At 28.3% G+C, this 12,014-nt stretch overlaps 2 protein-coding genes across 9 annotated transcripts in view; one reads left to right on the top strand and one right to left on the bottom strand.

The window, feature by feature from the left end:
* The window catches only part of LOC127288284 (aminopeptidase A), a 29,058-nt gene extending 23,094 nt beyond the window's left edge, over positions 1-5,964 (top strand). For all 5 annotated transcript variants that reach the window (XM_051315644.1, XM_051315642.1, XM_051315643.1 and 2 more), the window contains exons 9-16: positions 2,327-2,628; positions 2,720-2,805; positions 2,880-3,007; positions 3,096-3,299; positions 4,662-4,741; positions 4,824-4,972; positions 5,087-5,219; positions 5,302-5,964. In XM_051315644.1, coding sequence (XP_051171601.1) covers positions 2,327-2,628; positions 2,720-2,805; positions 2,880-3,007; positions 3,096-3,299; positions 4,662-4,741; positions 4,824-4,972; positions 5,087-5,219; positions 5,302-5,665 — 1,446 coding nt within the window. In that variant the 3' untranslated portion in view covers positions 5,666-5,964. The remainder of the gene's footprint in view (positions 1-2,326; positions 2,629-2,719; positions 2,806-2,879; positions 3,008-3,095; positions 3,300-4,661; positions 4,742-4,823; positions 4,973-5,086; positions 5,220-5,301) is intronic.
* LOC127288297 (uncharacterized) overlaps positions 1-12,014 on the bottom strand; it is a 164,288-nt gene that overhangs the window by 407 nt on the left and 151,867 nt on the right. For 3 of the 4 annotated variants that reach the window (XM_051315672.1, XM_051315675.1, XM_051315674.1), the window contains one exon: positions 5,600-10,070. The exons of the other annotated variant lie outside the window; for it this stretch is intronic. In XM_051315672.1, coding sequence (XP_051171629.1) covers positions 10,021-10,070 — 50 coding nt within the window. In that variant the 3' untranslated portion in view covers positions 5,600-10,020. Of the gene's footprint in view, positions 1-5,599; positions 10,071-12,014 lie in introns of those variants that run through there. 4 annotated transcript variants of the gene reach the window in all.

Raw genomic sequence — 12,014 nt, 5'->3', positions numbered from 1 at the left:
GGTATTTGTGACCTTGTCTTTTTTTAACGTCGAAAAAAAGTAAATTTTCTCTTATATTCTATATTGTTGTTACATTCGATTTAATTTTAATATTCTTTGAAATTTATTAAAATGACATTATTTGTTATATGTATAAATAAACAAAACACAAAAATTGATAATATATTTTGCCCGAATCGCAAAGTGGCTTTTTCACCCCACCATGTTGTGTAAAAAAGCCACTTGCAGTGTTCTAGTAAAACTTATATAATTTTGTCCTTTCATTGGATACGAAGATTGTCCGATCAGGATTTTAAAGCTGAAGAACTAAACTTTCAGAAGAAAATAAAATTTCGAAAAAAAAATTTAATACCGAGTTTACATATTAAAAAATGAAAAAGTTTGAAACAATTTGCAAATTTTTTTTTAAATCGGTCAATAACATTTTGAGCTATCCTGTATAGCAATTTCAAAAATCCTGTTTCAAGAAAAACGCGTTTGAAAAAAAGTATCGAAAATTTGAAAATTATGATAAGAAAAAAACCATTTAAAGTGCTTAAATTTTAATCTGTTATTCTTGTACCATACATTAGTCCTTCCTTTTCTTCATAAGTCAAATTTTAAATTTAGAAAGGGACTTCCTCAGCGACGCCGTTAACAATCTGCTTCGCTACTCGGAGCGAGCTTCATTCATTGCTCGTAGCACAGACAGGACATCGTATTTCGCTATAAAAACTTTTTAAGCATACTCGGGGATTTTCGGGGCCGCTATGACGAATTCGGTGACCGTTTTTCAAAATTCAAAATGGCCGATCTAATATGGCGGATACATTTTTTAAATTTGACGGTTTTGCTTGAAACTCGTTATTCAGGAGTTTTCAAGGTCGCTGATTACTAATGTGATATTAGTAAATTGTATTGATTTTTAATTTTCTTGTCCGCTATATTGGATCCGCCATTTTGAATTTTAAAAAACGGACACCGGATTCTTCATCAACGAGCCCAATAAGCTCCGAGTAACGTTTGCTCCGTAAATAGTAAAACTACTATTTCTAGAGTAAACTTTACTATTTTAGTACAAGGAACAAGTTTTGGTGCATAAGATGCGCAATCTACGGTAGAACTGTTGTACTATGGGTTGAGGGCAACTGTTATCCTGATTTGGCGCGTCAGGAGCGCTGTGATGTCCGTTTTTAAAGTACAAAAAATTTTTAACTAACCAGTACAACCGGTGCACCAAAATTTTTTCTATTTTCGGAGCAAAAGTTGTCAGAAATGCGCAGAAGTTTAGTTCCGTAGTGCTTTAAATACTCCTGCATCTTCGTCCATATTAACAGTCGGAACTATCAAAACGGTGTTCAAAAGCTTAGTATGTGGCAGGATAGAATGATCAGAACAGTAAGATTAGTATTTATGTGGACAGTTAGATGACCTTGCACGCACTGAAAAATCCGATAATTAAATGAAATTTAGTCAGTCATGCCGTAATGTTCTGGACGAGCTGGGTTTAAGAGATAAACTCTCATTAATCTGGGTATCAGGTCACTCGTAAATCAAAGGAAATGAGGAAGCAAATGTGCGAGGTTAAGGAAATCATAGAACTATATGGAGTAAGAGTTGTCATGAGAAGAACTAGAACTAGAACTCGGTTTAGGAAGTTAGGACTCTTTTCCCTATTGAAAATCCTTGTACAAGAAAATGTACATGTTCAGCAGCTGAAGTTGTATCTGTTCTGGTGAGAACATGTACAAGTTCTTGTACAATTTCGGCATCAGAATTTGGGACAAGTTCTAGTACGAGAACTTGTACAAGTAAATATATTTAATATTTGTATACATGAAAATTTACATGTTCATATTAAATGTGCAGGTTCATTTATGTCTTGGTTTAGTAAAAATTAAAAACTTTGAAGGCTGCGCAGTAGTTTTCTAAGGACTTTACAGCTGCGCAATAATTTTTAGCATGCATATTACCCTATAAGATCTTGTGCAAGTTCTCGTACAAGAACTTGTTCCAAATTCTAGTGCCGAAATTGTACAAGATCTTGTACATGTTCTCGCCAGAACAGGTACAAGTTTAGCTGCTGAACATGTATATTTTCTTGTACAAGATCTTGTACAGGGTTTTTTTTAATAGGGCCTCTCACTTGGCCTTCTGGAAAAAAGACAGATTTCTAAGTTGGTTTTTTTTTGCATCGAGATGGCTAGAGGGTTAGGTACAATGGGTTTCGATTTAGTTGCTGACTTTCGTCACACGGAACCTTAGGTTGACCTCGTATTAGATTAAAAACTTATGATAAAATTGATTTTATCACTAAATATTAATAAAAATGGTTAATCCATTCTAGGGTGCATCTGTTCTAAGGATGTTGAACGATTTTGTTGGCTCGGATGTATTTTATGAAGGAGTCACAACCTATTTGAAAAGAAATGCTTATCGAAATGCAGAAACAGCGGATCTCTTTTCCATTCTACAGGAATCTGTTGGTAATCGTATTAATATTAATGCAATTATGGACACCTGGACTCGTCAAATGGGTTTTCCTGTTATAAATGTTTCTGTCAAATCAAAGACTTCCTATACTTTAACCCAAAAACGTTTTCTCGCTGATCCAAAAGCTCAGTTTAATGCTTCAGATTCAGAATACGGGTACTACTATAATTCAATATTTTCAATTATAATTACTATTTGAACATAAATTAAGAAGTTAAAATAATAAATGTTAAATTATAATTTACAGTTACAAATGGACTATTCCAGTTACTTACATCACAAGCGCTAATTCGACTCCAACTTTGATTTGGTTTAATAACGATGCGAAAAATTGTAATTATAATAATTATTAACTTTAGTTAAATTTTATATTATCAAAATTAATGTATTTTATTTTATTCGCCAAGTGGTGATCAAGCTTGACGAACCAGTTGATTGGATAAAATTCAATTGTGATCAAATTGGATACTATCGTGTAAATTACGAAACTGCTGAATGGCATAAACTTGCAGATGTTCTACGATGGAATCATAAGGTATTTTTGATTTTATTATTATTTTTTTTTATTATTAACAAAATATTTTAGTTTCCTTTAATAATTCTTTTTTATTCTGTATCTCAAGAGATTTTCCACTTCGGATAGAACACACATTTTGGAAGATGCTTTTAGTTTAGCTGATGCTGCTGAACTTGACTACAATATAACTATGGATATGACTAATTATCTATCATCGGAACTTCACGCTGTTCCGTGGGATATGGCATCCACTAAATTTTTGCAAATGAACACTTTACTCTCTTCGACTAGTGCATCCTCAAAATTCCAGGTAACTCAGTCAATTGTTTTACTTTAGTTTCTACAGCGTCTTAAAATCACTGAGTGACGCCACGGTGCGCCAGAAGGAGGTTTAAATAAAAATGAATTGACATTTAAAAATTCTTTTTGATTATGGTTCTAAGATGAATAAAAAACTTTTCTCAATAGGTTTTAAAATCAGCTTACGTACCCAATTTAAAACAAATTGAGTTTTAAATATTTAAAAATAGTATTTTATGAGGAACCAGAATTTATTTAATGTATACTTATATGCGTATAGATAATAGATGTTTTAGATTTGAATTCATATAAATTTATTAACAATAAAGTTATTTTCTTGTTTCGTTTTTATATTTATACATTAAGAGTGTCGAACGGTATCTGAAATTCTTTGACAAGAAAAATGCTTTAATTATCGCTCTGAACGTGAAATAGTATTGATTTTAAAATACTTTTTTCTCGAAAGACGAACACTTTTAACAAAATCAGCCAAAATCCTCATCTTATAAATTTCCTAAATCCAAAAGACTGTACGAATCCATAGAAAAACATGGTTGCAAAACAAAAAGTAGAAAAGTAATCTAATAACAGTTGCGACTTTGTGCGCCCTGCATGCTGTTGCCATCTGACGGCGACAGGAGGTAATGTACCTGTCATTATATTACTTTTCGTTTTGCAATCGTGTTTTTGTATGGATTCGTATAATCTTTAGGATTTAGGAAATTTATATAAGATAAGGATCTCTAGCTGCTTTTGTAAAAAGTGTCCGTCTTTCGAGAAGAAAGTATTTTAAAATCAATTTTTATCATTTTCACGTCTAGTACCGTTTTTATAGAGCGATAATTAAAGGTCTCTTCTTGCCAAAAAATTTCAGAGATCATTCGACTCTCTTAAATAAATTTTGTCACTCTTAAAATCGTTCTTTTAACATTATAATTTAATTTTTTTTAAATCGGACACAAACACTACAGCAATATAATTATTTATATGTAAAATTGAAAATAAGTAATTATTTTATCATTTATTACAGTATTTATTAGATTAAATAAATTCTGATTCCCCATAAAACACTGTTTTTATATAAAAACTCAATTTTATTTAAATCGGGCACGTAAACTGATTTTAAAAACTATTGAGAAATGTTTGTTATTCATCTAAGAATCATAATCAAAAAGAATTTTTAAGTGCCAATTCATTTTTATTTAAACCACCTTCTGGCGCACCGTGACGCAAGTTTGTCGCGCGGTTTAGTTTGGTTGTCTTAATGGAAACCTCCCCTTAAATGAAATAATTTAGCATGAAATAGTTTAGTAATGTAGAATGTTTATTTTGAAAATCAATTTTTATAGTAAATATTAATCTTTTTATATAGGAATATGTTCGAAATTTGGTAGATCCTATCTACCATGAAGTTCTTTGGAAAGTCGAAAATGTTGATAGTTACGTAACTTTGTGAGTACATGATCAGTATTAACGTATTATTAGCATCTCATTTTTCTTCTCTGTCTTTACTATTATCACTTCTATTATGTAGAAATCTCAGAACTGTGATACTTGAATTGGCTTGTGAAATGGGTCACACTGAATGTTTAGAGGAAGGAGGTGAAATTTTCAAAAAATGGATTAATGATCCCAAAGATGAGCGCCCTCATCCTGATATTAGATCAACCGTCTATTATTACGGTAATTTAAAAATCCATATGTAACAAATTTTAATCCTTGCAATTTTAAATTGGTAATAATTTAAAAAATTAACTAAAATTAGAAAGAAAGAAATTTTAAAAACTTATTAACTAGGTATGAGTCACATTGGTGGAGAGGCAGAATGGAATAAAATGTTTGAAAAATTTACAAAGGAAACAAATTCTCTTGAGAAATTAAAATTAATGCGTGGTTTAGCTGGTGTACGCTCAGCTTCATTGCTTAACAGGTTAGAAAATTTGTTTTAAATTTTACAAAATAATAAAAAAGAAATTTTAAATATAACATTTATTTTTGGCTTTTATTTTTAGATTTATTTCTTACGCAATGGATGAAAATTATGTACGAGCACAAGATGCTTTTTCATGTTTGCGTCAAATCTCAGCAAATCCCGTTGGTACTCCACTAGTTTGGGATTGGGTGCGAGGAAATTGGGAATTTCTTGTTAAAAGATATACATTAAACGATCGTTATTTAGGTCAATTGATCCCGGCGATTACAAAATCATTTTCTACAGAAGTAAAATTAAATGAAATAACAGAATTCTACGCGAAATACCCGGAAGCAGGTGCCGGTGCCTTATATAGAGTTAGAGCTCTTGAAACTGTCGTTAACAACATTAAATGGTTACAGAAGAATGAGGCGAAAATTGAAGCTTGGTTAAATTCTCGGTGAAATAGTTGAAAAATTGTTTCATTTTGTTTAATATAAGTTACGTTTTCATTTACTCGATCTCTTTTTCTTTTTTTAAATCTGAATATTTTCAAACACATATATATAAATATATAGATTCAGATTTAGAGATTAAAGAAAAGTATTTATCAGTCATTTATTTGCAATATTAAAGAATTAAGTCGACTGATTATTAATAGTCTGAAAAATAATGTATTTCTTTACATTTTTACAGAGTTTTTACTTTTTAATGTTACTCATTAATATTATTCTAAGAATAAAATAAAAAAGTTCTTTAATAATTTATTGTTGTTTTTTTAACGAATTAAAATCCAATGTTAATACCACAAGTCAAAAGAAGGAAGATGTTCTTTAATTTTGGTTTAAAACAGTGTATGCTATTAACGGTTTCTTAGTTTTTAATTTACATGCAAAATAATATTTAACTTTCATACTTTCCTCTTGATAAAATTTGTATGCTGACATAGAGGAGGAATACTTGTAAAATAATCTAATACAAACTATTTATAAATACGCAAAAAGTTCATTAGTGAATTCTAAAAAATATCGGGCTCAATTAATTAACATTATTTATTTTATTGTTAATAAATATATTATTTGTTGAATTTTCAGTTATTTTCTAAAGAAGAAGAAAAAGTGTACCCCAACTGAAATTCTCTATGAATTATAAAATAAAACAATAATTTTGATTATCGGAGAATTCAAATTAAAATTGGTTGCGCGCCACTTCCAGTAAATTAATGTCAGCCAATCAACGCCCGGCGTTCTGTGTTCTACCCTCTCCAGCGTCGAGCGTCACTTCAAGAATAATCTCAGCCAATCAACGCCAGGCGTTCTGCGTTCCACCACCTCCAGCGACGCGCGCAACTCCATCGACACTTGTCGAGTCTTCACCCATTTAGTCCGCCATCAGCCACGTGCCAGCAACGTCCAGAATTGAGGTGAGTTTTTCTCAATTACTTATCCCAGATACCACTCCCTTTTCCAGGAAGTTAACCATGTAAAGTTCCTTACTTAACTCTGTCATTTTCCAGTTAAATTGCATGAATTTCTATATATCCCCCTTTTTTCTTTCCTTTGTTAACTTTTCTAGTACTTATCAATTATTTACTAGAAAAATGCAAAGGATTATTTCTAAAATATTAAAGTCTTAAGTTTTAAAGTTTGTAGTTTAAAATTTTTTTTAAATTATATAATCGGAGTACTTTAAATAATTACTTTGGAATTTCCTCGAAAATAAAACTAAATTTTTTTTTGTAATTGGGACATTCCACTTGAAGCGGGCAATCTCTATCCTGGTTTGTTTTTCAATATTATTACTTTTAAATATTACTAATTTATTAAAAATATATTAAGCGAAGGAAAATGGGTAAATATTTTGTATTAAATTTAATTTCCTTGACGGCATTAAATTTAATACAAAATATATATCTATTTTCCTTCGTTTTGTGAATTTTTAATAAATTAATAATATTTAAAAGTAATAATATGAAAAAGAAACAAGAGGGGGTTGTCCTCTTCATCTAGAAAGCCCCAAATGTCATTAAATAAGTTTAATATGTGCATAATATTTAATTATATATATTATATATTTTAACATTGTTTTAATTAATATTTTTGTATAAATATTATTACTTACAAAATTTTTAAAATCTCTTAAAAATATTGATAATAAAAAGATGTTTTTTTGTCAAAAAAAAACTTCTTTTTATTATCAATATTATTAATTATTACTATTTTTTTTATTATTACAATGAAATACATAATTGCACATATGTGACCTAGACAGTGAAAAGAGGGTTCACGTGAGAAAAAATTTATTTGTTATTGATTGTTTATTCTGATAGAAAAAACTTTTTTCTAACAGAATCACCAATCAATAAAAAATTTATTTTTTCGCACTTATGCCCCCTTTTCACTGTCCAGGTCACATATATGCAATTATGTACTTCATACTAATTGTAAAAAAAAGTAATAAAGAATAATATTGATACAAAAATATTAACTAATTAAATAATATAGAAAATATTAAATATATAAATAAATATTATTTGTAAGTTAGTTTTATTTTCGAGGAAATTAAAATGTAAATAAACATTTAAAGTACTCTAAAATTATAATTTAAAAAAAATTTAAACTATAAACATTCTTTAAAACTTAAGACTTTAAAATTTTAGAAACAATCCTTTGCATTTTTAAAGTAAATGAACATTGATAAGTAGTAGAAGTAAACAAAGGAAAGAAAAAAAAGGGAGGGGGATATAAAGAAATCCATGGAAGTTAACTGGAAAGTGACAGAGTTAAAACCGGGACAGACCATGGTTAACAGAAGGAAAAGGGACTGGTCGAAGGGAAAGTAAGAGAAGAACTCCACCAAGAGGAAGGACAGGACGTACGTGGTTGGAAGGTGGAGAAGAAGAAGAATGATAAAAAGAAGAATTACACAAAAATATGTTAATTTATTTAATAAATTTTTATTCAAAATATCTTTTGTCTTTTCTTTGTGTACTGTTGCCTGGTTGCCTCCTCACGTCAGCCACGTACATCCTGTCCTTCCTCTTGGTGGAGTTCTTCTCTTACTTTCCCTTCCACCAGTCCCTTTTCCTTCTGTTAACCATGGTCTGTCCCGGTTTTAACTCTGTCACTTTCCAGTTAACTTCCATGGATTTCTTTATATCCCCCTCCCTTTTTTTTCTTTCCTTTGTTTACTTCTACTACTTATCAATGTTCATTTACTTTAAAAATGCAAAGGATTGTTTCTGAAATTTTAAAGTTTAAGATTTAAAGAATGTTTATAGTTTACGTTTTTTTTAAATTATGTTTTTGGAGTACTTTAAATGTTTATTTACATTTTAATTTCCTCGAAAATAAAACTAACTTACAAATAATATTTTTTTATATATTTAATATTTTCTACATTATTCAATTAGTTAATATTTTTGTATCAATATTATTCTTTATTACTTTTTTTTACAATTAGTATGAAGTACATAATTGCATATATGTGACCTGGACAGTGAAAAGGGGGCATAAGTGCGAAAAAATAAATTTTTTATTGATTGGTGATTCTGTTAGAAAAAAGTTTTTTCTATCAGAATAAACAATCAATAACAAATAAATTTTTTCTCACGTGAACCCTCTTTTCACTGTCTAGGTCACATATGTGCAATTATGTATTTCATTGTAATAATAAAAAAAATAGTAATAATTAATAATATTGATAATAAAAAGAAGTTTTTTTTTGACAAAAAAACATCTTTTTATTATCAATATTTTTAAGAGATTTTAAAAATTTTGTAAGTAATAATATTTATACAAAAATATTAATTAAAACAATGTTAAAATATATAATATATATAATTAAATATTATGCACATATTAAACTTATTTAATGACATTTGGGGCTTTCTAGATGAAGAGGACAACCCCCTCTTGTTTCTTTTTCATATTATTACTTTTAAATATTATTAATTTATTAAAAATTCACAAAACGAAGGAAAATAGATATATATTTTGTATTAAATTTAATGCCGTCAAGGAAATTAAATTTAATACAAAATATTTACCCATTTTCCTTCGCTTAATATATTTTTAATAAATTAGTAATATTTAAAAGTAATAATATTGAAAAACAAACCAGGATAGAGATTGCCCGCTTCAAGTGGAATGTCCCAATTACAAAAAAAAATTTAGTTTTATTTTCGAGGAAATTCCAAAGTAATTATTTAAAGTACTCCGATTATATAATTTAAAAAAAATTTTAAACTACAAACTTTAAAACTTAAGACTTTAATATTTTAGAAATAATCCTTTGCATTTTTCTAGTAAATAATTGATAAGTACTAGAAAAGTTAACAAAGGAAAGAAAAAAGGGGGATATATAGAAATTCATGCAATTTAACTGGAAAATGACAGAGTTAAGTAAGGAACTTTACATGGTTAACTTCCTGGAAAAGGGAGTGGTATCTGGGATAAGTAATTGAGAAAAACTCACCTCAATTCTGGACGTTGCTGGCACGTGGCTGATGGCGGACTAAATGGGTGAAGACTCGACAAGTGTCGATGGAGTTGCGCGCGTCGCTGGAGGTGGTGGAACGCAGAACGCCTGGCGTTGATTGGCTGAGATTATTCTTGAAGTGACGCTCGACGCTGGAGAGGGTAGAACACAGAACGCCGGGCGTTGATTGGCTGACATTAATTTACTGGAAGTGGCGCGCAACCAATTTTAATTTGAATTCTCCGATAATCAAAATTATTCTTTTATTTTATAATTCATAGAGAATTTTTGTTAAAATAAATTTTATAATACGATTGTCTGACGTATCTTCTGCTCGTGTTCACATGGAAAATCTCCGAAACCTCTTCTTGTTCAGGAAACAACTGCATACTATAAAATTGTTATTTATTATTTTTTATTTCAAAAACTATTATTAACAATATAATAAGTAATAATAATGAATTAACTATATGTTTATAATAATTTGTAGGAAATAATTGTCAGGTTAAATAATAAATTATAATTTAATGGAATCATCCACTTTTTTCTGAAATTGTTATATATTACCAAATAATATATTTTATAAATGTTTTTTTGATTTTTTATTTGTTTAAACAATTTATTATTAATAATTCATATCTATATCAAATGTACATATAGACAGTAGCAAAATTTTATAAATTTCTTACCTTTTTCTTTGGAGTTATTAATTTAAAGGTTATAAATATAATAAAATATAAAATTAAATTTTGCAATAACTATTATAATAAATTGTTTAAACAAATAATTGTTGCTATTTATAAACTTTTTTTATAATGCACCTAGAAAGATTAATTTTTTTCTAATTTTGCAATTTATCAAGCCGAATATAATAAAACATAGATTTGGTGTAAAATTATTAATTCAACCCTTGTTTAAACAATTTATTGTTGTTATTTATTAACTATTTTTGTATTGCACCTAGAAAGATGCCGTTTTTATAATTTTGCAATTTATCAAATCGAATATAATAAATGATAGATTTGATGTGAAATTATTAATTCAACAATTGTTTGAACAATTTATTATTGTTATTGACTAACTTTTTTTTATTGCACCTAGAAAAATGCCGTCTCTTTACCTTTTACGATATAGATCGCTTATTAGATTGCAAAACTTGAAAAAACTGCATCTTTCTAGGTCAGATGAAAAAAGTAAGTTAATAGCAATATTTATTTGTTTAAACAATTGTCGAATTAATAGTTTTACATAAGATCTATCTTTTATTATATTGGGCTTGATAAATTGCAAAATTAGAAAAAACGGCATTTTTTTAGGTACAATACAAAGAAAGTTAATAAATGAAAACAATAAATTGTTTAAACAAATAAAGAATGCAATATATTATTTTTTATCCATTATTTGACAACATAAAAGTCTTACAGTAAAAAGTCTGACCCACCCTGGGTGGGTATCCCGTCCGGCGAAGATTAATTAATAATATAATTTTATAATAATAATTAATATTATTTTTAAATAAATGAAAAATGTTGCTTTTATATAAATAATTATTAACCTATTTCACTGAAAAAATTCTTTTCAAATATACCTTTTTCACGTCCTAAAAATATATGTTAATAAATATATGCTATAATTTTGTATTTTTAAGAATTAATTTTGCACAACTTACTTTTCAATACTAAAGTAAATTACTAAAAAGAAATTAAAAAACAAAAAAAAATTAAATGAAAACCCGATGATTAAATTTGTTACTTTCAGGAAAATAACCCATATCTACCGACTTTAAAAATGACGTTTTGAGATAAACGCGTTTAAAAACTGAATTTACTTGCAAAATCCGTGGTTTTAATAAGCAAAAATTACCCTCATTTTAGAACACCTCCCCTATATAATTTTCAGGAAGAAATGGGTCGATTGCTTTCAAATCGACGATAGAGTATTTGAACAATGCTGATAAACGTGTAAATAACATCTGACCTTTTAATATATGTAAAAGATGAGGGTTTCTATAAGGGTGAATATAATACTTGAAATTCGACAGCTTTGATCTATTAAGTGCGGTGTTAATATGACAGATCAATATATATATGGACGTGGTATGTGGGGGATTAATAGATGTATATATATATTCTAATCCTAGTTATAACTTAAAAAGAATTTTCAAAAATTTACACATTTTAATTTTTATTTCATCAAATTCTATATGGCTCATTTCATTTAAAAGGTAAAATACAGCTTGCATGAAAGTTATGATGGGAACATTCGATTTTGGATTTGTAATCAAGTTTTTTATATTATTTAATGTTTTAAAAAATCGAAATGGATAGTGGTTAT

This window comes from Leptopilina boulardi, unplaced genomic scaffold (assembly GCF_019393585.1).
Source record: "Leptopilina boulardi isolate dan_hultmark-lab unplaced genomic scaffold, ZJU_Lbou_2.1 LbouV2_384, whole genome shotgun sequence".
In the NCBI taxonomy this organism is placed as follows: domain Eukaryota; kingdom Metazoa; phylum Arthropoda; class Insecta; order Hymenoptera; family Figitidae; genus Leptopilina; species Leptopilina boulardi.
This window is presented reverse-complemented; position numbering and strand designations above follow the sequence as displayed.